At 48.4% G+C, this 23848-nt stretch overlaps 1 protein-coding gene across 6 annotated transcripts in view; it reads right to left on the bottom strand.

Annotated features, from left to right (window-relative positions):
- mcamb (melanoma cell adhesion molecule b) overlaps positions 1-23848 on the bottom strand; it is a 173124-nt gene that overhangs the window by 34322 nt on the left and 114954 nt on the right. For all 6 annotated transcript variants that reach the window (XM_085967664.1, XM_085967661.1, XM_085967662.1 and 3 more), the window contains 5 exons: positions 23079-23292; positions 22550-22620; positions 19629-19725; positions 17284-17466; positions 7490-7611 (listed from right to left, as the gene is read on the bottom strand). In XM_085967664.1, coding sequence (XP_085823790.1) covers positions 7490-7611; positions 17284-17466; positions 19629-19725; positions 22550-22620; positions 23079-23292 — 687 coding nt within the window. The remainder of the gene's footprint in view (positions 1-7489; positions 7612-17283; positions 17467-19628; positions 19726-22549; positions 22621-23078; positions 23293-23848) is intronic.

Genomic DNA, 23848 nt, shown 5'->3' with positions numbered 1-23848 from the left:
AGGCCCTCCAGACAAACTGTGAGAAGGCAATGGAGGCAGATCGCCATCGCGGTCAATGCCAGCAGTATAGCCCCGAGGACCTGGATGCAGTGCCACAAGAAGTTTAATGACCTCACGCGAGTGGTCATGGTCAGTGAATTCACCTTCAAATGCCATATCCTTAGAACTGAACCACTAGGTTCAGACACTGCTTAATTCACCACCCCTCCTTCACTCACCTACCAACAATTTCTACCCATCACAACTCATATCTCACATTCATAGCTTCACCTCACCCTCACACACTTAGCACTGCTGCAAGCTGCACACTCAATAATACAATAATACAAATCGCTTTATTGGCATGATAAGGTACATCTTATGTTGCCAAAGCATCAAAATACATTTATGGTTGAACACATAAACGCGGTTCCATTCATACAGTGTATAAACAGGTATATCCCTGAGTTTATAAATATACATTCGCCTTGTTTATATATACTCTTGTCTTAGTTTACTGGTTGTCCCTCTGTTCATGGCAAGCTGTAACATAGTGTGCCGCCAGTGTTACACAGCTTCTCTCCTCCCCCAGTAGGAATGGGAGTTTTTGGTTGTCAGTCAGATTTCTGAATTCACATCTCACAGCTTGCACACACTGCCAGCTATTCAACCATGACAGGCACATCATCCAAACACATTGCACCACACTCACTGACACATTTCCCTCTCTCTTGCAGGACAAGGTGGATACAAACTACTGCACCCGTGTCTGGGAGCAACTGGTCTGAGCAGAAGCCTTGAAGTAACCTGCCACACCACTCCCTGGAGACTTCAGCAACTTCAAATAAGATAACAAACCACCAAACATTTCTACAAACTCACCAAGAGCCAGTAGAAATCAATCAGCAACTAACCTGAAAGCAGTTGATGATCCCTTTAAATAGCGCTGATGTGGGGGGGGGGTCCTTCCTGCTGCTGAACGCATGTTCAGCTGTGTGTCTTTAAGAGAAGGCGTTAGCTGGAGCATTGAGGTCAAAAATGGCAGCACTAGCGCCAAATCAGCATTGCACGCTGACTGATGCCATGATCTGCCTACTCTACATACATTTGCCGCACGCTCCCAGTGCCCTCTCTAACAACCTCACCGAAATGGTGTCCGGCGCAGCTTGCACCAGAAGCGTGCACGCACGGACGCCATTTTGGACACAAAACAGCACCCATAGCACCGAAAAACTGGGTGCTACAGAGCTGAATTTCGCAGCCAAGGTGTTGCTATTCAAACTGCTGAGGGGAGAAATTCGGTATCGCCCCGTTTAGGGCGTAAGTATCGGCCGGGCGCGAAATTTTGCGCCCGGCGCAAATTATCGCCACCTACTGCTAAATTGGCCTCCTTCACCCCAGGAAGTGCTTGGAGTGCTAAAACAGGCGCTGCACGACTGTCTTAAGGTGCTAAGCCGGAGGAGCGAGGCGCTACCTCCGAGGGCAGGCGCAGCGCAGGTGCGGCCAGTTAGCGATTGCACACAGACACGCTGGCGCCGGTCAGCTCTTAAAGGGGAGGGTCGATCTTGAATTGCAGCCACACCCTGCGCATCGGAGCCCTGAATCTCGGCCTGGACAGACCTGTTGCCACATACTTAAGCCAAGGACCATGGAGGGGGCCAGGGAGCGAGCGCAGCGGTTCAGCGAGGGGGCCTTGGAGGCTCTGGTTGGCGCGGTGGAGCGCAGGTGATCTCTCCTGTACCTGGACAGTGGCAGGAGGCCGCTGCCCAGCAACTATCGAAAAGCTTGGAGGGAGGTGGCTCACAGAGTGACCTCCAGCAGCATGGTGCCTAGGACCCCTGTGCAATGCAGGAAGAAGTTCAACGACCTCACTCGGGTTGTCAGGGTGAGTGCCCTTTTCAGAATCCTCTTCATCCCTACATGTCGACCTCACTTTATGGCCAAAGGGTCCTGAAAGCCCCAATGCCCAGCCCTCATCCAACACCTATGGCCCTTTCAGGAAACTCACACGCACATTCAGCACTTTGCACACTGTACGGGCTATTCAATCATGGGAGGCAGTGCAGCCAAGATCAGGGCTTCACACTGTAAGGGCTATTCGACCATGGGAGGCAGTGCAGCCAAGATCAGGGCTTCACACTGTAAGGGCTATTCGACCATGGGAGGCAGTGCAGCCAAGATCAGGGCTGCACACTGTATTCAGAGCCCGTCCTTTCTCTTGCAGGGCAAGCTGGCGCATAATAGGAGGCAGCAGCAATGGACCGGGGGAGGCCGGCCTCACCTTCAAGCCCTGACCAATCTGGAGCAGCAAGTCCAACGGATTATGGCAGGCCAGGTGATTGGCCCTGTCGCCACTGGAGATGCCGACCCTGTTATGGACAGCAATGGTAAGGTCATCACCTTTTTGACCTCTCTCCTTCCACTTGTTCCTCACACCAGCATCCTTTGCCACTTTCGAGCCAAATCAGTACATTGCAGCACTCATGCCTCCCTTGCTGCCACCCTGTCCTCACGCTAAAGCCACTCTTGTACCTCCCTGCTTACAGATGCTGATTCACCAGGTGAGGAGGCGGGCCCTCAAGCTGCCACTGAGAGTGATTCTGAAGGAGACGACGAGGAGGAAGCCGGACCATCAGTGCCACCCTCAGCCGAGGCAGCCCATGGCCATAATGGGGACACGTCTTCCCTGGAGGGGAGCAGGGGGGAATGGTCTGAGGAGGGTGAAGCTCCGAGTCCCAGCGGGCTGCAGCAATGCGAGGGGGGTAGGGAAGCTCGGCGGCCTCCTCCCCGGAGGGAGAGTCTGGCCTCGAGTCCTGCTACACTGAGCGCAGAAGAGATGCGGCTCCTCGCTGAAATGAGCGCCCAGGCGGAGCACAGGCACACTGAGCTCATGGCTGCAGTGGCAAGGATGCCAGATTCCATTGAGTCACTGGCAAGGAGTGTCTAGGACTTCGGCGCAGCACAGGCAAGGAGTCTCCAGGACTTCGGCGCAGCACAGGCAAGGATTGTCCAGGACGTCGGCGCAGCACAGGCAAGGATTGTCCAGGACGTCGGCGCAGCACAGGCGGCTGCCACGCAATTGCTAAGTGCTGCAATGCAGTCAGTGGCTAGTCTCATGCAGACGCAGATTGAGGCCACACGAGCACTGACTGCTGCCACCCTCGCTGGATCGGGCAGGATTTCCCGGGGCCCTCACCGCGCCGCAGCAGGCCAGCAATCTGTGCTTCAGCAGATTGCTCCGCATGCTGCAGTGCTGCCCCGTGGGAGTGCCAGTATGTCGGCCGAACAAGGAGTTGCTGTCGTCTCTCAGGATGACAGCATTCCTGCTGCCAGCACTGTCACTTCTCCACTGCAGCTGCCACCACCTGTAGGACAGAGCTGGTCCAGGCCGTCCCGCAAGGGCATCTGCAGTCTCAGTTTCTGACACTCAGCAGCCTTCCCCCAGCCTTGCTGCAGCCATTGGGGTCCCATTACGGAGGAGCTGCAGGGTGGGAAGGGGCCAATCTCGCAAGCAAAGCAGATCACCCTCGAAGGGCAAAATGTAGGAGGTGTGGCAAAATGTTGTTAATTGTTTTATTGAAGGCCGAGGATCGTGGTCATATTTTTGTTACTGTTTTGGTCATTGTCTCCAGGTTGTGCGAGCCAGTTATGTGACTGACTGGTTTTTTGGGGGTTTCTTTCTATTACTTTGTCATGCGGGAAGGGTACACAGTTTGTTAAATAAAGAAGTGTCTTTATTCAGAATGTGCATGTTTGCTCTTTGAACTAATTGTTGCCTTGACTGGCTTAGGGGTTGCGGCACGGTTCCATTCAGGTTCTTTGAATGGCAGAAGCCATTTCCTCAGAGGGGGCCTAGAAGCGACTTGCTATAAGCCGCTGACGGACGGCCCTTGCACTTTGTGCCTCCCTCCCGTCTTGGTGCTGCTGCTCCTCCTCCTCCTCCTCTGCTGGTGCTCCAATGTCTGGTGGCATTGGCTGAGTCCTAAGGATTGCCAGGTTATGCAGCATGCAGCACACAACGACGAAGTGGGAGACTCGCTCAGGTGAGTACTGAAGGGCTCCTCCGGAATGGTCCAGATAGCGGAACCGTTGCTTGAGCACGCCGATTGTGTGCGCAACGATATTCCTGGTAGCTTGATGGCTCTCATTGTATCGTTCTTCAGCAGGGGTGCTGGGCGAAAGGAGCGGGGTCATCAGCCAGGTGCACAGAGGATAGCCCTTGTCCCCGAGAAGCCAGCCTCCTGGGTGAGCCGGGGCCTCGAAAAGGTCTGCCACAGAAGTCTGGCGCAGGATGAAGGCATCGTGGCTGCTGCCTGGAAAGCGGGCATTGACAGCGAGTATCAGCTGTCTGTGGTCACAGACCAACTGGACGTTCAACGAATGGAACCCCTTTCGGTTGCGGAAATCCTCGGCATTCTCTTGCGGCGCCTGCAAAGCCACATGCGTGCAGTCAATGGCGCCCTGGACCATGGGGAAGCCCGCTATTCTTGCAAAGCCCATTGCACGCTCTTGCTGCTTGTCCGGGGTCATGGGGAAGGAGATGTACTTTCGTCTCCTTTTAAAGAGGGCATTCGTGACTTGACGGATGCAGCAATGCACCGCGAACTGGGAGATATTGGCAATGTCCCCAGTAGCGGATTGAAAGGAGCCGGTGGCATAGAAGTTGAGAGCCACTGTTACCTTCACTGCCACCGACAGAGGCGTCCTGCTCCTCAGTTGAGGCTGCAGATCTGGCTGAAGCAGGTGGCAGAGCTCAGTGACCACCTCCTTGCTGAATTGCAGCCTCCGAAAACACTGCTCCTCAGACATGTTGATGTATGAGAACTGTTGACGGAAAACCCTGGGAGCGTAAGGTCTCGTGTGCCGGCGCCTGTTGGCCCTCCTCCGTCTGGCCATGATTGCCACTCTCTCTCTGCGTCTCTGTGCCCTCTCAATGTAATGGAGAAGCCCAACGTTCCCATCCATTGCAGCCCCCATAGTATGTGGCCACTCAAAGTTATACCGGTGAAAAAGCAAAACAACTACAAAGTTCTGGTCAGAAGCCAAAAGTACCTCAGCGAGCGCTGACTCAATGCAGAAATCTCTCTCCCTTTGTCTCTCTGCAAATCTCTCTCTCTCTCTCTCTCTCTCACAGAAGGAGTGGTCCAAAAATGGCTACCACAAAGCAGCCAGGAAGAGCCCCCTTTAAATAGCACCCCCACCCCACCCCCACAGCGACTGGGAACCGTTCCAGTCAACCTGTCGTTGGGAGCGACAGGCGGAAAGGAGGGGGACGCCACTGAATTTCCGGTCCGGGGTGCCCCAAGGGCGTTGCACTCTGAAATGACGTCAGGATCTGCGCGCGCAGCTGAGCGGGCGTTGCAGTTTAGCGCCGCTGCTAAATGTCCGCTCAATTTCGCGAGAGGCGCAGGTATCGCCACGCCCAGGCGCTAGCTGGTTCGCGCCCCACTTATCGCCCTCTTAAGGTGCTAATGGGTGGCGCAACCAACTGAATTTCTCCCCCTTGGGCTTTCTCGATGGTTTAGTGATAAATGAAATGCATGTTGTGAAACTATGTTACACAGACCTGCGAGAAGGTGGTGTTTTATCTTGAAAAGTTGGAGCAAATACGGTTTTATAATAATATAGGGCTGTCATGCTATGTAACTCACTGCATTATTAGGGCCACTAATTTACAATGACTGAATAAGTCAAATTCCATTCTGGCAAACTGACAAAGTGTGATGGGGGGGAAAATGTTACAGGAAGTGTGACACTTACAGGAAGTGAACACTATATGCAAGACAATAATTAAACTCTGTTTGACAGCCTCTGCTTATTGAACATTTAAAAATAAGCGGAGGTTATGGTCTTAAAGGGGCACATTTCCACTTCATTAACAGGATAATACATATTTTCCATAAGCACAAAACAAATATGTTAGAAGAAAGCCCAAACTGTAACACACCCAGGTTTGATCCTTGATTTGTACTGAATGACCTGATCTAGTGGCAATATGTGGGTGTTACAAACTCAGCTTAGATATTCTCTCAGGTACAATGGTTTTTCCAGTTCTGATGGAGGGTCACAGACCTGAAATGTTAACTCTGTTTCTCTCTCCACAGATGCTGCCTGGCCTGCTGAGTGTTTCCAGCATTTTCTGTTGTTATTTCAGATTTCCAGCATCTGCAGTGTTTTGCTATTGTATATCATTCCTAACTACCTCATGCATTCTAATGTTCTTGCAGCCTTTGCTGGGTGGGCCTGACTGTCCTCATAGCATTCTGTATAAAACAATACCAACCTGTGTTTCTATTTCTGTTTTTTATTTCTTTGTTCACAGTCAAAAAGGATCAGAGATGTCCTGATGCACTAGTAGTGAGGTGTTTATTGATTGCTTAGACTAACAAATTGCTCATTATTCGTAGTCTTTGTGGAAACAACATCAAAGATCAAATCAGCAGCATTTTAACCAGCTATTGTCTCAGTGCCTTTTTAAACTTGTGCGATCACACTATGCTTTAAAACATTTAAAAATAACTTATTCCAAATCCTTTTGTAAAGAAATGGTCAAAATATCCTGAAATGTGGCAGGGGCTACAACTGGCCTCTGTGCTGCTGGTCTGGGAGCAGAATAGCCAGATTTCCTACTCCTGACTCTTAGCCAATGAATTCTGCTGGAAAGTGTCTGGTTATCAGGAGGGGACACGATTAGGCTTTGCTGCGATGTCCGACTAATGAAAGATAATTGCTGAAATTCAGTGTCTGGGCTCTCACACGAAGGATACAAGGTACTACAGGTAGACTATCCTTTATCCGAAAACCTCGGGACCAGCCGTGTTTCAGTTTTAGGAAAATTTCGGATTTCGGAAGGTGCGCGAAAACACTTCGGTTTTCAGAGTAATTCGGTTTGCGGGAGTGCGGATAAAGGATGCACTATCCCTTATCCGAAAGGGTGGGGGTCGGCGGGGGGTCGGGGTCGGCGGGGGGGTCGGGGGTGGGGGTCGGCGGGGGGTCGGGGGTCGTCGGGTTCGGCTGGGGGTGGGGGTCGGGCGCACGACTTACGCTGAGCGATTTCGGTTTTCAGAAGTCATGCTTTGCGCCACTTTCGGCTTTCAGAGGTTTTATGGTTTCGGATGTGCGGATAAAGGCTGGTACACTTACGCCGAGCGATTTCGGTTTTCAGAAGTGCGGGAAAATGCTACACTATCCCTTATCCGGCTAGGCCTGTAAGTCGTGCGCCACTCTGGTCATGTCGTGCGCACGACTTACGCTGACCGAAAAAACCTTCGGTTTTTAGAGGGTTTTGGTTTTCGGAAGTCCGGATAAAGGGTAGTCTACCTGTATTAGTGCTAATGCATTCATATTTAATCTAGTCTGCAGCTTCAAGGAAGAAGAGGAGAAAGGGAGGGAAAAAATTGGATATTTTTTTCTTAAGAAGGTCAAATTGCACTGCTGAACTTCTAAACTGTCTACTTCTTGATTAACAAGAGTTACAGACATAACATTGCCCTCAAAAAAAGCTCCTCACCAGCACTCTGTAAAAGGTGTACTCGACAGGAGATGAACCATCGGATTTGCACTCCATTGACATATTGTCTGTCTCCTTCAACACGCTGGGCTGGATCAGAAATTCCACATTCTCTGTCGGATCTGGCGAGGAACAAAAAGAAAAAGACTTGTGTTGTGTATGTACCTTTAAGAGAAGAACTGATTCTATACTGCAGTACCGGCAGTGACCACCCCTGTATATAAAGCCATAGCAGGCTTCTGTACTTCAGTCTTGAATTACTCTCTGTTCAGTAAATACCTGTTTTATTGTTCTCCTGCAGTCTGAGTATTATTGATCCTCGGACACTACACTGGCGACGGGCAGGTTTGAACTCACCTGCAGTACTGCATCACCTCACGGGGATCTTTTCCCTGAAGAGAAGCTTCTTGGAGGTCGAAGTCAGAACGGCGGGCGTCGACCGCGGGCAACCGCCCAGGGATCCATCGGAGAGTTGCAGGGGAGGCTGTGGAGAGCTGGGCCTGGCTCCCCAGTCGAGGTGTTCCAGCAAGTCGTGCTGGTAGCAGGTAGTGCGCTGACCCTTCCGGACTGCGGCGGGCTCGGGCTCGATCGAGCGGCTCTGCAAAGGGGCCGTGCAGCGTCGTCGGGAGGAAGAGAGAGAGAGGGTGGAGCGCACAGGGCGCGGTCGGTGCTCAAGAACCGGGCAGCGTGGAGAGGATAGAACGAGGGGAAGGAAAAGTGAGACGCGCCGAAGCCGCGGGTCGCCGCCATTACCCTGTAGAATGCTAGGAGCAGCGTGGCAGCAAGGGGAAGAAGGAAAAGCGCGGGAGGCGCCATTTTATTCCATTGGGGAAGAAGGAAAAGCGCGGGAGGCGCCATTTTATTCCATTGGGGAAGAAGAAAAAGCGCGGGAGGCGCCATTTTAAATCACCCAAGATGCCGAAGAGTGGCAGTATCACTGCTTTCGACAACAAGGTAGAAGACTGGACCACGTATGTGGAAAGAATTGAAGTGTACTGCAATGCCAATGAGGTGCCCAATGGAAAGAAGGCGTCGGTATTATTAAATTTGATGGGCGCGAGAACGTACGGCCTATTGCGGAATTTAATTACCCCAGCTAAACCAATGGAGAAAAGTTTTGAAGAGATTGTTAATATCTTACAGGAACACCTAAACCCTACACCGCTGCTGATAGCAGAAAGATTCAAGTTCCATAAAAGAAACCAGCACAAAGATGAGAACAATGCTGACTATCTTACGGAACTACGTAAGTTATCGAAGCACTGCCAGTTCGGAGCAGGACTGGCAGACGCCTTAAGGGATAAGTTTGTCTGCGGGCTCCAGAGTGAAGGAACCCAGAAACGACTACTTTCGGAAAAGGACCTGACGCTAGAACAGGCTTTCAGCGTGGCAGTATCCTACGAAGCAGCAGCATGGGGAGCTGCGGAAATACAACAGAAACCACAAGAATACAGCGCTAACGAAATGGCGTATGGAGCAGAAAAGTGCTATCGCTGCGGCAGAACAACCCATGATCAGAAGGACTGCTGGTTTAAGGACAAAGTATGCAGGCAATGCGGGAAAATGGGACATATAGCCAGAGTCTGCAGGTCGGGAAAGAAAACCAACACTACAAGAACTACTAAGGAAAAGTACAAGAAAGTAAAAAAAATGACAGACAGCAGTTCGGAAGATCAGGAGAGTGATAATGACTCCGGGAGCAGGAGACTAAGTTGTCTAAAGTTACACAATGTGATCGCAAAGGAGGATCACCGAACCATTTGGGTCACCCTCATGCTAGCAGGGTCCCAAGTAAAGATGGAATTGGATACAGGATCAGCCCTAACTGTCATGAATCGATGAGACTATGAGCGGCTATTCTCACACATACCCTTGAAGGACACGTCCATTGTATTGAAGACATACACGGGGCAAAAAGTCTACCCCAGAGGAAAAATAAGGGTGCCAGTTGAATACAACGGCAAGGAAACACAGAAACTGTATGGTACCAACGACGTAGCTAAAAAAAGGGAAGAGGTCCTACAAGTAGAATTTAGGGAGTTAGGAGCCAAGCTAAAAAGTAGGACCTCGAAGGTAGTAATCTCTGGATTACTACCAGTGCCACGTGCTAGTAAGAGTACAGAGAACAGGATAGTTAGGCTAAATACGTGGCTTGAGCAGTGGTGTAAGAGGGAGGGTTTTAAATTTTTGAGGCATTGGAACCAGTTTTGTGGTAGGTGTGACCTATACAAAAGGGACGGTCTACACCTGTGCAGAGATGGAACTGATGTTCTCGGGGTAATTTTTGATAAAGCAGTTCGGGAGCATTTAAACTAGTATGGCAGGGGGCTAGAAACCTATGTAGTGAAATAGAGGAAAGTGAAAGGCAGACAGAAATAAATGGTAAAAGGGTGAGGAACAAAAAACAAAGGGCCAAACTAATTCATAAAAAATGTGAGCATAAAAAAAGCCTGAGGGTTTTATACCTTAATGCGAGAAGCATCAGGAACAAGGTAGATGAATTAGCTGTGGAAATAGAGGTTAATAATTATGATCTAATTGGGATTACGGAAACATGGTTGCAGGGTGAGCAGGGCTGGGAGCTTAACATACAGGGGTATTCAGTATTTAGGAAGGATCGACAAAAAAGAAAGGGAGGAGGGGTAGCATTGCTAGTAAAAGAGGGGATAAATGCAATTGAAAAGAAGGATATTAACTCAGTTAATACAGAATCTATATGGGTGGAGCTAAGAAATAGCGAGGGGCGAAAAACATTAATAGGAGTGGTATATAGGCCTCCAAATAGTAAAATAGAGGTTAGGGAGGGCATCACGAGGGAAATTAGAGAAGCGTGCAATAAGAGCACAGCTGTCATCATAGGTGACTTTAACTTACATATAGATTGGACTAGCCTAATCAGTAAAAATAATGAGGAGGAGGAATTCCTTGAGTGTTTGAGGGATGGTTATCTGGATCAATATGTCGAGGAACCAACTCGGGAACAGGCTATATTGGACTGGGTACTGTGCAATGAGAAGGGACTAATCAGTAATCTTGTTGTACGGGGACCCTTGGGTCAGAGCGATCATAACATGATCGATTTCTCACTCGAAATGGAGAGCGAAGAAATTGACTCAGAGACTAAGGTCCTGAATTTAAACAAGGGGAATTATGATGCCATGAGACGGGAACTGAGTAGGTCTGATTGGACAACGTTCCTGGGAGGACTGGAGGTAGATAAACAATGGCAAACATTTAAAGATAGAATGACAAAATTGCAAAAATTGTTTATACCAATCTGGCATAAAAGGAAATCTAAAAAGGTGACTCAACCGTGGATAACAGGGGAAATTAGAGACAGCATAAAATCCAAAGATAGGGCGTATAAAATAGCCAAAAAAAGCGCCAGAGCGGAAGATTGGGAACAGTTTAAGATAGAGCAAAGGAGGGCAAAGAGCATGATCAAGAGGGGCAAAATAGCTTACGAAAACAAGCTGGCGGAAAATATAAAAACTAACTCCAAAAGCTTTTATAAATATATCAAAAGGAAAAGACTGGTGAAAACCAAAGTTGGTCCATTGCAGTCAGATACGGGGGAATATATAATGGGAAATAAGGAAATGGCAGATCAACTAAATGCATACTTTGGGTCAGTCTTTACGAAGGAAGACACAAAAAACCTCCCTGGGATATCGGGAAAAATAGGGACATTGGCAAAGGAGGAACTGACGCAAATCAATATCTCTAAGGATATGGTGTTAAGGAAGCTAAAGGGATTGAAGGTGGACAAATCCCCAGGGCCTGATAACATGCATCCTAGGGTACTGAAGGAGGTGGCCCTAGAGATAGCGGATGCACTAAGGATGATTTTTCAGAATTCATTAGACTCGGGAACAGTGCCGATGGATTGGAGGGTAGCTAACGTTACCCCACTATTCAAAAAGGGGGGTAGGGAAAAAGCAGGTAATTACAGACCTGTAAGCCTTACATCAGTTGTGGGCAAAATGCTGGAGTCCATCATTAAGGATGAAATAGCGGAGCACTTAGCAAATGGGGACAGGATAGGACAGAGTCAACATGGATTTACAAAGGGTAAATCGTGCTTGACTAATCTATTGGAATTTTTTGAGGGAGTAACTGGTAGAATAGATGGGGGAGAGCCAGTAGATGTGGTGTACCTGGACTTCCAAAAGGCCTTCGATAAGGTCCCACATAAAAGATTAGCATGGAAAATTGAGGCTCATGGGATAAAGGGGAAAGTTTTGGCGTGGATAGGGAACTGGCTGTCAGATAGAAAACAGAGAGTTGGAATAAACGGCTCATTTTCTGAATGGCAGGCAGTAACAAGTGGGGTACCACAGGGATCTGTCCTGGGCCCCCAGCTGTTCACAATTTACATTAATGACCTGGATCAGGGAGTCGGATGCAGCATTTCCAAATTTGCAGACGACACTAAACTAGGAGGGGGGGTGGGCTCAGAGGAAGAGACCAGGAAGCTCCAGAGCGATTTGGACAGACTGGGCGATTGGGCGGATAAATGGCAGATGCACTATAATGTGGACAAGTGCGAAGTTATCCACCTTGGGTGCAGGAACGGGAGGGCAAATTATTATTTAAATGGCAATAGATTGGGAGAGGGGGAAGTACAGAGAGACCTGGGTGTTCTTGTACACCAGTCACTGAAGGCGAGCATGCAGGTGCAACAGGCGGTCAAGAAGGCAAACGGTATGCTGGCCTTCATAGCAAAAGGGTTAGAATACAGGAACAGGGATACCTTGCTGCAGCTGTACAGGGCACTGGTGAGACCACACCTCGAGTACTGTGTACAGTTTTGGTCGCCTCATCTGAGGAAGGATGTTCTTGCCATGGAGGGGGTGCAGCGGCGATTCACCAGGCTGATACCAGGAATGGCGGGAATGACCTATGAGGAGAGACTATGTAGTTTAGGGATGTACACACTGGAGTTTAGAAGATTGAGAGGGGACCTCATAGAAGTGTATAAAATTCTGACAGGTCTAGACAGACTGGATGCAGAAGGAATGTTTCCCTTGGCGGGTGAGAACAGAACTAGAGGACATAATTTAAGGATAAGGGCTAAACCATTTAGGACAGAGATGAGGGGGAATTTCTTCACTCAGAGAGTGGTGAACCTGTGGAACTCATTGCCACAGAGGGCAGTGTACGCCAGCTCATTAAATATATTTAAGAGGGAATTAGATATATTTCTACGGGCAAAAGGGGTTAAGGGTTACGGAGAGAAGGCGGGGACGGGATACTGAATTAAAGGATCAGCCATGATCTCATCGAATGGCGGAGCAGGCACGAAGGGCCGAATGGCCTACTCCTGCTCCTATCTTCTATGTATCTATGTATCTATATATACTACCGGATGGAGGACCACCACTATTGGGACGTGAATGGATCCGAAAAATACAATTAGATTAGCATTCTATTCAGGCGCTAACTGTGACTGATAAAAAGGATGATGACGTCACACCTGGACGACTGTCAAAAATTCTAACTGACGCGAAAGAGGTGTTCCAACAAGGACTTGGGACTCTAAAAGAAGTAACGGCAACGATAAAAATCGAAGATAACGCAAACCCAAATTTTTTTTAAGGCCAGACTGGTACCTTACGCGATCCGCCCAGCCGTTGAAGCAGAGCTGGAGAGTTCGGGTGTGCTGTCCAAGGTGGACTGGAGCGAGTGGGCCACACCCATCGTTCCTGTAATGAAGAAATCATTGAGCAGCACGCCTGGGGAACTGAAGAAGGTTCGCATCTGTGGGGACTTTAAGGTAACTGTGAACCCAGTCCTGCACACAGTACAATATCCACTTCCACGGATAGAAGATATTTTTGCCTCACTATCTGGAGGGAAACGCTTTACAAAGATTGATCTGGCCCAAGCGTATCTACAAATGGAGGTGGAAGAAGCATCTAGGAAATACCTCACGATAAACACTCACAAAGGCCTTTACCAGTACAATCAACTGGTATTCGTGGTAGCATCAGCCCCAGCTATTTGGCAGAGGGCGATGGAACAAGTCCGCAAGGGATCCCAGGGATCCAGTGTTATTTGGACGACATGCTGGTTACAGGCGAAAATGACACTGAACACCTTGCCAACCTGGAGCAGGTGCTCACGAGATTACAGGAATATGGGCTACGAGCCAACCGCCCCAAATGTGAGTTCTTCAGGAGACAAATCTCGTATTGTGGCCACATGATTGATGAGGAAGGGTTGCATAAGTCGCCGGACAAGACTGAGGCTGTAGTCAAGGCTCCAGCACCGGAAACTGTGTCGCAACTGAGGTCGTTCCTCGGGTTGGTGAACTACTACCATAAGTTCTTGCCGAATTTATCTACAATTCTGCACCCACTGAACGCCCTACTGCAAACTGGAGTAACATGGAAATGGAGTGATGAGTGTAAGCGTGCCTTTCAGAAATGTAAGTGCCTAATCACTTCAAAAGAAGTATTGGCCCACTACAATCCAACACTACCGATTCGGTTAGCATGTGATGCGTCTCCCTACGGCATCGGAGCGGTGCTGTCACACAAATTCCTTGACGGTTCAGAGAGGCCAATAGCCTTTGCGTCGCGCTCGTTAACCTCAGCCGAGCGTAACTACGCCCAGATTGACAGGGAGGCCCTCAGCCTGGTGTGGGGGGTGAAGAAGTTCAATCACTATCTGCACGGGCAGAAATTCACCCTACTGACTGATCATCAGCCCCTGGTCTCCATTTTTAACCCAAAGAAGGGCGTTCCGGTGATGACGGCGCAACGGCTGCAAAGATGGTCGCTTTTTCTAGGGGCACATCAGTACGACATAGAGTACAAGGGTACGAAACAGCATGGAAACGCTGATGGGCTGTCGCGCCTACCGTTACCTATGGTAGAGGAAGCACCTGCAGTGGACCCTGTTGAGATATTCCATGCGACCATAGTCGAATGCCTACCTGTTACAAACTCAAGTATAGAGAAGGAAACCCGAAATGACCCGACACTCTCTCGGGTCTATGATTTGACGGTGAAGGGATGGCCAGCACATGGCGACTCACTGTTGCCAGCATTCTCGCCAAGGAGAGAACAGCTGTCAGTGTGCCGGGGGACCTTGATGTGTGGATCCCGAGTGGTAATTCCACCCAAGTTGAGAGATAGAGTGCTCAATGAGCTTCATGAGGGTCATCTGGGAGGGGTAAAAATGAAGAGCCTAGCCAGGGCGTTTGTGTGGTGGCCGGGAATCGATAAAGAAATCGAGGATATGACCAAGAGATGCACAGGATGCCAGAAGGTCCAAAACGCTCCACCACAGGCCCCGCTACATCCATGGGAGTGGCCCTCATCTCCATGGCAACGGGTACACATTGATTTTGCTGGTCCATTTATGGACTCAATGTTCCTAATCGCTGTGGACGCCCATTCAAAATGGCCAGAGGTCATCAAAATGTCCTCCATTTTGACCATCTTCGCCAGGAATGGCTTGCCAGAACAGATTTGCTCCGACAATGGGCCACAGTTTGTGTGCGAGGATTTCCGGAGGTTTCTGAGGAATAATGGGGTGAAACATTACACATCTGCCCCATATCATCCAGCCACAAATGGATTGGCTGAGAGGTTTGTTCAGACCTTTAAAAAGGCAATAAAGGCAATGCATAATGACGACATACCACTACAACACAAGGTGGATAATTTCTTGTTTGCTTACCGGAATGCGACACATGCAGTCACCAACCAAACTCCAGCCATAATGTTCTTGAACTGAAGGCTAAGATGTCGCCTGGATTTGCTCAAACCAAACATAAGATGAGATGTTGAGGATAAGCAATTCCAGCACATAAATGAGAAGCCAACCAGGAGCTTCAAGATAGGGCAACCAGTCTTGGCCCGCGACTACCGAACAGAAAAATGGCAGCCAGGAACGATATGCACACAGCAGGGACCACTAATGTACACAGTGGACGTTGGAGAGAGCATCGTGAGACGCCATGCTGACCAGATTCTAGAGTCACAGGAACAAGCCAAACCCATACCACGAGCAGGTGCACCTGGTAATCAACCCGAAGTACAGATTGCGTCTACCTCAGAAGCAGTGGTATTGGAAGCTGACGAACCAACCAATGACAATGAGCCAGAATCAACTCCGCCGCAAGAACAGGATACTCGAGAAAGGCGTTATCCAGTCAGGATCAGGAAGCCTCCTCAAAGACTGAACTTATAAATGATTATGTCAGTTGATGTATATAGTACAGAGAAAATTGTAATTGTAATTAGTTATTATTTAGTTGTTAAATGAATGTTATGTACTGTTTATCTGAAAGGGGAGGAATTGTTGTGTATGTACCTTTAAGAGAAGAACTGATTCTATACTGCAGTCCCGGCAGTGACCACCCCTGTATATAAAGCCATAGCAGGCTTCTGTACTTCAGTCTTGAATTACTCTCTGTTCAGTAAATACCTGTTTTATTGTTCTCCTGCCGTCTGAGTATTATTGATCCTCGGACACTACAACTTGGTAATGGGAGTAGCCTGAAAAACTGATCGTTCACTACCGGTAAAATTGCTGATAATCCTCATCATAATGGAGCACCAAAACTACACTTAGTAACAAATGAGCCTTCAGGTTTCAAAGAGATCCCTTCATCCAACCGGGATACATTTTATTTATTTACTCACTCAATTGAAATTAAATTGGATCACAAATCGCCAGTATTGCTATTGATTCAAGAATGGTGCAGTACTTGGTGCATTTTTACTCCCCAAATTGGAAAGTGTTTGGGTGGCTTTGGATATTTGGCTGGAGTAGTCTCAAAGTGCTCAGCTGTGGTGTACTCTGATCCCCATTGTCAGACAGTTGAAAATCCAGAATTACTGAAAACAAGCAGCGCATATTCTGTACAGTGATCCCTGCACACTTCTGACAGTCTCAGTAATTCCTCCTGCCAGTCTCATATTTACATTTGCAGCTGTTAAGGGCAGCCTAGCACTGCACTCATTAGCAACAGCGGGCTATTTTCTTTATGTGACACTGGTAGGGGGTAGAGTTGCATCGAGTTCAGAAAGACTTTCATGTTTCTGAATCCAGACCTGGAGGAGGTATGAGCAAAGTCTCTGGACTGTTTTCTACCACAAGAGGGAGGCCTATTAATAAAACTCACAGAGGGGTCTAATGACTGAAACCAGTACCTGACTAAACACGACAAAGTACCAGACGACCTGCATCCTTGATACCAATAGGCCCATATCAGGATAGTCCGGGAATGCTGGAAATCAGAAATCCCCAGGTGGGCACAGTTTGCAAAAATGGTTACATTAATCAAACCCGCCCAGCCATGATGTAATTTATCAGTATAAAATCCTTCATATGTCTCCTTTGTTCAGAAAAATATCAAGAACATGTCTTAGATGGTGTCACTACTCTGAGCTCCCAAACTCCAACCTTTCTGCCACAGGGAAGGGAGCGCAGAGATTTCACAGTGCAGAGAATCACAGGCATCAATCCACCTGTGGCACAGTGCGCTGAACCATCAATCTGCTGCCTCTACAGTACTTCTTGCAGATACTGTCGGTCAGGCTATTGTGATCTTAGAGCTTGAGCTGTAGCTGCACCTGCACGTATCGAATGGGAATTGGAGGCTCTAGATCATCTCGCAGTGAAACTTGTACCTGTGACAATAGTGTAGGGGTTAGAGCCTCCAGATCAGGGTCTCACAGTGAAGACTTGTGCATGCAACGACAGCCTTGTGAGGCAAGTCCATGCAATATTGTACTGGTTCCTGTTAAACCTGCTCTGCAATGCTGGTGAATACTCACAAGTTATTACGATGCTGATCTTATTAGATTCCTTCATTTTGTCCATTCCTGGTGGCATCCTGTAGCTCACCTCACAGTAAAACTTGGAATCTTTGTCCTTTTTCTCAGGCAGGTAATAAAGTGTGCTGACGATGGTATAAAGGCCACTGGGTTCCTGCGTGGCCTGAGACATAATGTACATCTCTAAAGAAAAACATAAAACCAGCCAGAAAACAGGAGGCTGTTATCAGTTAAACTCGCTGGGAAGTGAATGGTTCCCTACCCACTTCCACCTCAATAATACAAAACCATTCACACGCTGAATATAGGACAGATGCTGCCCAACTGATAGGTCATTAACTGAAAACTCAACCACTTCCACAAAATAACTCAAAACATATTGGGACGTGATCCTGGCAGTTACACGAGGATTCCATGGTCTCTGGTCATCAGCCGTGGCTCAGTGGGTCGCACTCTCGCCTCGAAGGCAGAATAGTTGTGGGTTCAAGTCCCACTCCAGAGACTTAAGCACCAAATTCTAGGCTGACACTCTAGTGCAGTACTGAGGGAGTGCTGCACTGTCGGAGGTGCCATCTTTCGGATGAGAAAGATTAAACCGAGGCCCCGTCTGCTCTCTAAGGTGGGGTGAATGATCCCATAGCACTATTCAAAGTAGAGCAGGGGAGTTCTCCCCAGTGTCCTGGCCAATATTTATCCCTCAATCAACATCACTAAAACAGATAATCTGTTCAGTGTCGCATTGCTGTGGGACCTTGTGCGCAAATTGGCTGCCGTGTTTCCTACACTACAAAAAGTACATCATTGGCTGTAAAGCACTTTGGTACGTCCTGAGGTTAATAAAGGCACTATAGAAATGCAAGTCTTTCTTTTTTTGGTACTGACTGCACTGGAGTTTGCAGAGTCCATGGGAGGAGGGCACCTCATTTGCATGGGACTGGTGGGTGCAACTCCAGCATCCACTTGCCCTGTGTGACTGGAAACTCCAGTGCCATGGGGGGGGCGGGTTGCCTGATAATTCCATCCCCAACTCTGGCCACATTCTCCACAATGTACAAAGAAGGTTCACTCGATTAATCCCGGGGATGAGGGGATGGACATATGAGGAGAGGTTGAGTAGATTGGGACTCTACTCATTGAAGTTCAGAAGAATGAGAGGCGATCTTATTGAAACATATAAGATTATGAAGGGGTTGGATCGGGTGGATGCAGGGAGGATGTTCCAGATGATGGGTGAAACTAGAACTAGGGGGCATAGTCTTAGAATAAGGGGCTGCTCTTTCAAAACTGAGATGAGGAAGAACTACTTCACTCAGAGGGTGGTAGGTCCATGGAATATGCTGCCCCAAAAAGCTGTCAAAGCTACTCATTACATAAATTTAAAACAGAAATGGACAGTTTCCTAGAAGAAAAGGGAATTAAGGGTTACGGGGAGCGGGCAGGAATTTGGACATGAGTCTAGGTTCGGATAGGTCATGGCCCTGTGGGTAGCGGAGCGAGCCCAGGGGCCGTGTAGCCTGATCCTGCTCCTGTTTCATGTGTCTAATTCTGTTAGATTCAGGAGATAGTCCTGTCATAGTGGATTGGCGGTTAGGATCAGATCAGCCATGATCTTATTGAATGGCGGAGCAGGCTCGAGGGGCCAATTGGCCTACTCCTGCTCCTATTTCTTATGTTCTTATGTAGTACCCTAAGTAAGGGGACCAATCAGCAAAACTTTGTTTAAAAAATAATCCCTTTCTTCAGCTGCTTCCCTCCTTGGACCTACTTGTCTCCAGAGATGGGCTTGGTCCTAACCGACCCAGTAGAATGGGAACTCCAAGTGTAAGATGTCACCACCCCGGTTCTGCCCCCCACCCTCTATGACATTTGCCTTGTAAGGGGTGGGCGGAAGTTACAAGGAAAGTCGGCAGCTCCCAGAAACAGCAGAGGCTTGGTGCAATTGGATCTCTGCCATTTTCCGGAGGTTACACCGGTGGGAGACCAGCGGGGATGCCGAGGAATTCCGGCCTCGCTGTTTTCTTGCAGGAATCTGTTTATAAATTCACTTTGGCTTCAGTGCCCTGATGACTCTAAACCAGGCGACATGCAAGTGGGAGAGTCAAACTCACATCAGATTGTAATCGAATTCCGTATAGCAACTAGTAGCTGCAAAACATCTGTTCTGACATTAGTGTCTCGTGTGCAGACAGAGTCAGGAAGTGAGTGATGGATGATACTAGACACGACAATCACATACAGGTTATGTGGAGGGGATGTGCTCTTTTCACTGCTCTCAGGCAGTGTATGCCAGAGGTGGTGGCTGTTGGTGGAGGGGGTGAGAAAGGTGACATGAGAATGTGACGTACTGCTGTTCATCTTGGTGGTAACTGGCAGTGGGGCACGGTCCTTGTACCATGTGATGTTGGGAATGGGGTAACCATTCCTAGTGCGACACTTGGCAATCTGAAAAAGAGAGAGATATACCACAGTGACTGTCAAAGTGCAATCAATGATGACAATATCGATAATAGTAAATCACCAGCATACTTAAAAAATATTTCATTGGCTATAAAGTGCTTTGGAACATCCTGAAGTTGTGAAAGGCACTATATAAATGCAAGTTCTTTCTATCTGTCACAAGCTCTATGAGACTATAGGAGAGATTTTCCTGGGTCTGCATCCAGGCGCAACAGATTGCCCGAGTTCAGCGAATATCCCATAATCGGGCAAATGCCTCTAAAGGGACCGGGCCAATTTTCCTTCCATTACGAGTGGAGAAAAAAGTCTCTACATAAAAATACACGTTGCATACATTATTCAAAATGATTACAATTCTTTTAATGAGGTCATTTTCCATTTGTCATATGGAGGGATGGCACTATTGGACACGACAACCCTGAGTTTTACGGGGAATTGCGTCCGGAGCGGAGCGGAAGTTTGGGTTTCCCGGAAATCCTGCTGATTTTAATTGCAGGATGTCTTTTACTATTTTTCTACAGGTTTCCCGCCTAACAGCCAGCCTGATTGACAAGCTAAGGAGTAGAAAGCAGGTAGATTGTGGGGGCGGGGGATCAGCATTGGCGCGGGGGGGGGGGGGGGGGGGGGGGAATGTGGAGAGTGAGGTCAGTGGGGGAGATCATGGGGAGGGGGGGGAGCGTGGGGGAGGAGCAAGGTCATTGGGGGAGACCATGGGGAGGGAGGGAGCATGGAGGGGGAGTGATCACGGTGGGGGAGAGTCAGTGATCGTGGAGCTGGAAGCAGGTAAACTCATTGGGTCAGGGGGGAAACACTCCTGTTCCTCCTGGCCCACAAGCAGTGCTGTAAATGCACTTACCTTATGGATACCTTCTTGCCTACTTTTAACTGCTGGCCCGGCCAAAATCGATTAAAAATAAAAAGCCTGTACAAATGGAAGCACTTAGCCTCCTTAAAAGCTTTTACCGACCAACCCGCCTCCTGAGGTCAGATTGGTTGCCCCCTCCCCGTCCTGCCTCTGTTAAAACTGGAGTGGGCGGGTTCGAGGCGGGTTGGGGTCGAGTTTTAAATTTTTAACATTTTAACTTCTCACCTAGAAACATAGAAAAATAGGAGGAGGAGTAGGTCATTCGGCCCTTCGAGCCTGCTCCACCATTCAATATGATCATGGCTGATCCTCGATCTCAATATCATATTCCCGCTCTCTCCCCAAACCCCTTGATGCCTTTTCTGTCTAGAAATCTATCTATCTCCTTCTTAAATATATTCAGTGACTTGGCCGCCACAGCCTTCTGTGGTAGAGAATTCCACAGGTTCTCCACCCTCTGAGTGAAGAAATTTTTCCTCATCTCGGTCCTAAAAGTCCTACCCCGTATCCTGAGACTGAGACCCCTTGTTCTAGACCCCCCAGCCAGGGGAAACATCCTCCCTGCATCCAGTCTGTCTAGCCCTGTCAGAATTTTATATGTTTCGATGAGATCCCCTCTCATTCTTCTAAACTCTAGTGAATACAGGTTTAGTCGACCCAATCGTTCCTCATCTGACCCAAACCCACCCGTTCTTGGGGGTTAAATTTACCCTCAACAGTTCTGTTACCCAGCGTCAGCATCAAGCAGCCCCAGATCAGGTACTGATCCAGAGTACTGCCCCAATTACACTGCTGTCAGTAGTAGTAGAGATTATAACGGCCGGGCCTCAGTAATATGCCACTTGCCGACTGGCTGAGAAAAACGGCAGCATAGCCGCTAAAACCAGGCAGCATCAGGCCACCGCCGGGGACCCATGGAACAGGGTGAGTGCTCCGAGAGGGTGAGTGCTCCGAGAGGGTCAGTGCTCCGAGAGGGTCAGTGCTCCGAGAGGGTAATGCTGAGTGGGGGAAGCCCGGGGCAGGTGAGGCCCAAAGTTTGTGGGTCCCAGAGGTGTGGCCACTTGTCAAGGGCCTTCAGCAACAGCTTAATGGAAGATGTACTTCCCGTCAGGGACAGAAAGAAGCAGCGTTGTGGATCAGTGGGTAACATGCATGCAGATCCTACAGCAGCAACTACATAAGATTTCAAATCCATTAAGGTGGAAAAACCACAAGTGACGGCCAGAAAAATGTCTGCAAAAGCTTCATCCAGCTTTACCTGACAACAGCTGGGGGTCCCTCGAAGTATCGCTGGAAATTGCAGTGTCCCGAATGTACTGTTGATTGGTTTGTGGGCGGGAGCAGAAACTGCCATTAGTCAGGCGGGAATTCCAACAGGATTCAAATCCACCCAAAAATCTCAGCGGACGTGAAAGCAGAGGTACATCAGCGGGATTAGCAGCCGCTCCATTTTCGTTACATTACTGCCCTGTCTTTGAGTGCAAGCGGGGCAGTCGCAAGACAAAAATCCAGGACTTCTACACCCAAAACATTAAAACATCTTTTCTTTTTACAGATATGATGGGCCACCTGTCTAGTTCCAGCATTTACCTTTATTTATAATACATTGCTTAAAACTGATACTCAGACCCTTCCTGGAGTTAGGAACATAGGAACAGGAGGAGGCCATTTAGCCCCTCGAGCCAGTTCTGACATTCAATGAAATCATGGCTGATCTGTGACCTGACTCCTTATCAGTTAACAGGACTAAGACCCTCTGGAGAGAGATCAGAGCAACACGTTGGTGTCAGGTTATCCTGAGGTGTGCAGTACGGAGGGAGAATTTGTACTGTAGTTTTTTTGTACCAGAAGGCATCTGCGAAGCTCTGCAATTTCTTTACATAATAAAACACTCTCCAAGTGTAAAAGTGAGGTAACAAAGTATCAGCATTTAGCTCCTCTTACCTCTGCTGGGATTGTCTCCATTACCGATATGCTTACATGATTTTGAATGATCTCAGGCACCTCTGGTGCATCTGCCAAAAAAGAAGATTGTTAAACACGGAGAAGCAGGGACACTTTAAAGCACGCACAAAATCTAAAGCTCTGCTATTATCTGTGCCTGCCCAACCTGCCCCTGCAATGCAAAATGCAGATGTGAAGTCAATCTGTGTCAAGTGACTGGTTAAAACAGGACACATCGCTTTCACAAGAAGAACCAGAGGCAACATGAGGGGAAAAAAATGTACGCAACGTGTTGTGATCTGGAATGCACAGCCTGAAAGGATAGTGGAAGCAGATTCAATATCTTTCAAAAGGAAATTGGATAAATACTTGAAGGGAAAAAATGTATAGGGCTACAGGGATAGAGCAGGGGGAGTGGGACTAATTGGATAGCTCTACCAAAGAGCCTGCACGGGTGCGATGGGCAGAATGGCTTCCTTCTGCGCTGTATTATTCTATGATTCTAACAGACTGCTCCAAAAAGCCTTACCGTAAACCTTGAGCTCCGTTGTGGCTTCACCGCTGCCTGCTGGACCAGCACCAACTTGGCACAAAAACATCCGCTCATCTCCGAGCTTCACATGGTCAATGGTCAGAGTGTAGTTCTTATCCACTCTGATCCGACCGGTGTAGTCGGTGGCATTGTCGACAGTGCTACTTTCCCTGTCCTGGAAATAGATTCTTTGCCGAGTGTTCTTCTCCATCTGAACACAGACACAAGTTGAAATTTTAAAGAGTATTAATAAAATGTAAGTTCCATAGTTATAATTTTCGCCCCCTTTAGCTGCCTCTCCTTGTGCCACACACTTATACCCCAGCTGAAATGCTAAGCAGATGACCAACTCCAATGCATCAGGCAGTGCCAGTCTGTCAGTGGCCTCCAGGAGATGCTGAAGAGGAGCCTTTGCGCACTCTGTCTCCATGCCTTCCACAATTGCTGTCGGACGTGCTTTCCTCCACTTCAGCACTGTGGATACCGGGTACAAACCCATGTGCTAACCAGTCATGGAGCTCAGTGCTCTAACATGCTATTTTGAGGTCAGGATTTGTTACAAAGCAACACTCTCAGGGAGAATTGTGGGGCAATTATATTGGAGTCTTTGGCTTCAATCCCTTACTGATCAGAAGCCGTGGGTGGAACAGATGCTGAACAGCTGGCGACTTGCTAATAATTTCCCAAAACTTTGCATGCACGCAGCTTTTGGCTCAAAGATATGTTTGTTAATCGATTTAACATTTAATCAATTCCAATTTATGTCC

This window comes from Somniosus microcephalus, chromosome 26 (assembly GCF_052327205.1).
Source record: "Somniosus microcephalus isolate GS21.2 chromosome 26, FLI_Smic_1.0, whole genome shotgun sequence".
NCBI classification, from domain to species: domain Eukaryota; kingdom Metazoa; phylum Chordata; class Chondrichthyes; order Squaliformes; family Somniosidae; genus Somniosus; species Somniosus microcephalus.
The sequence above is the reverse complement of the archived record's forward strand: the minus strand, read 5'-3'. Positions and strand labels throughout refer to the sequence as shown.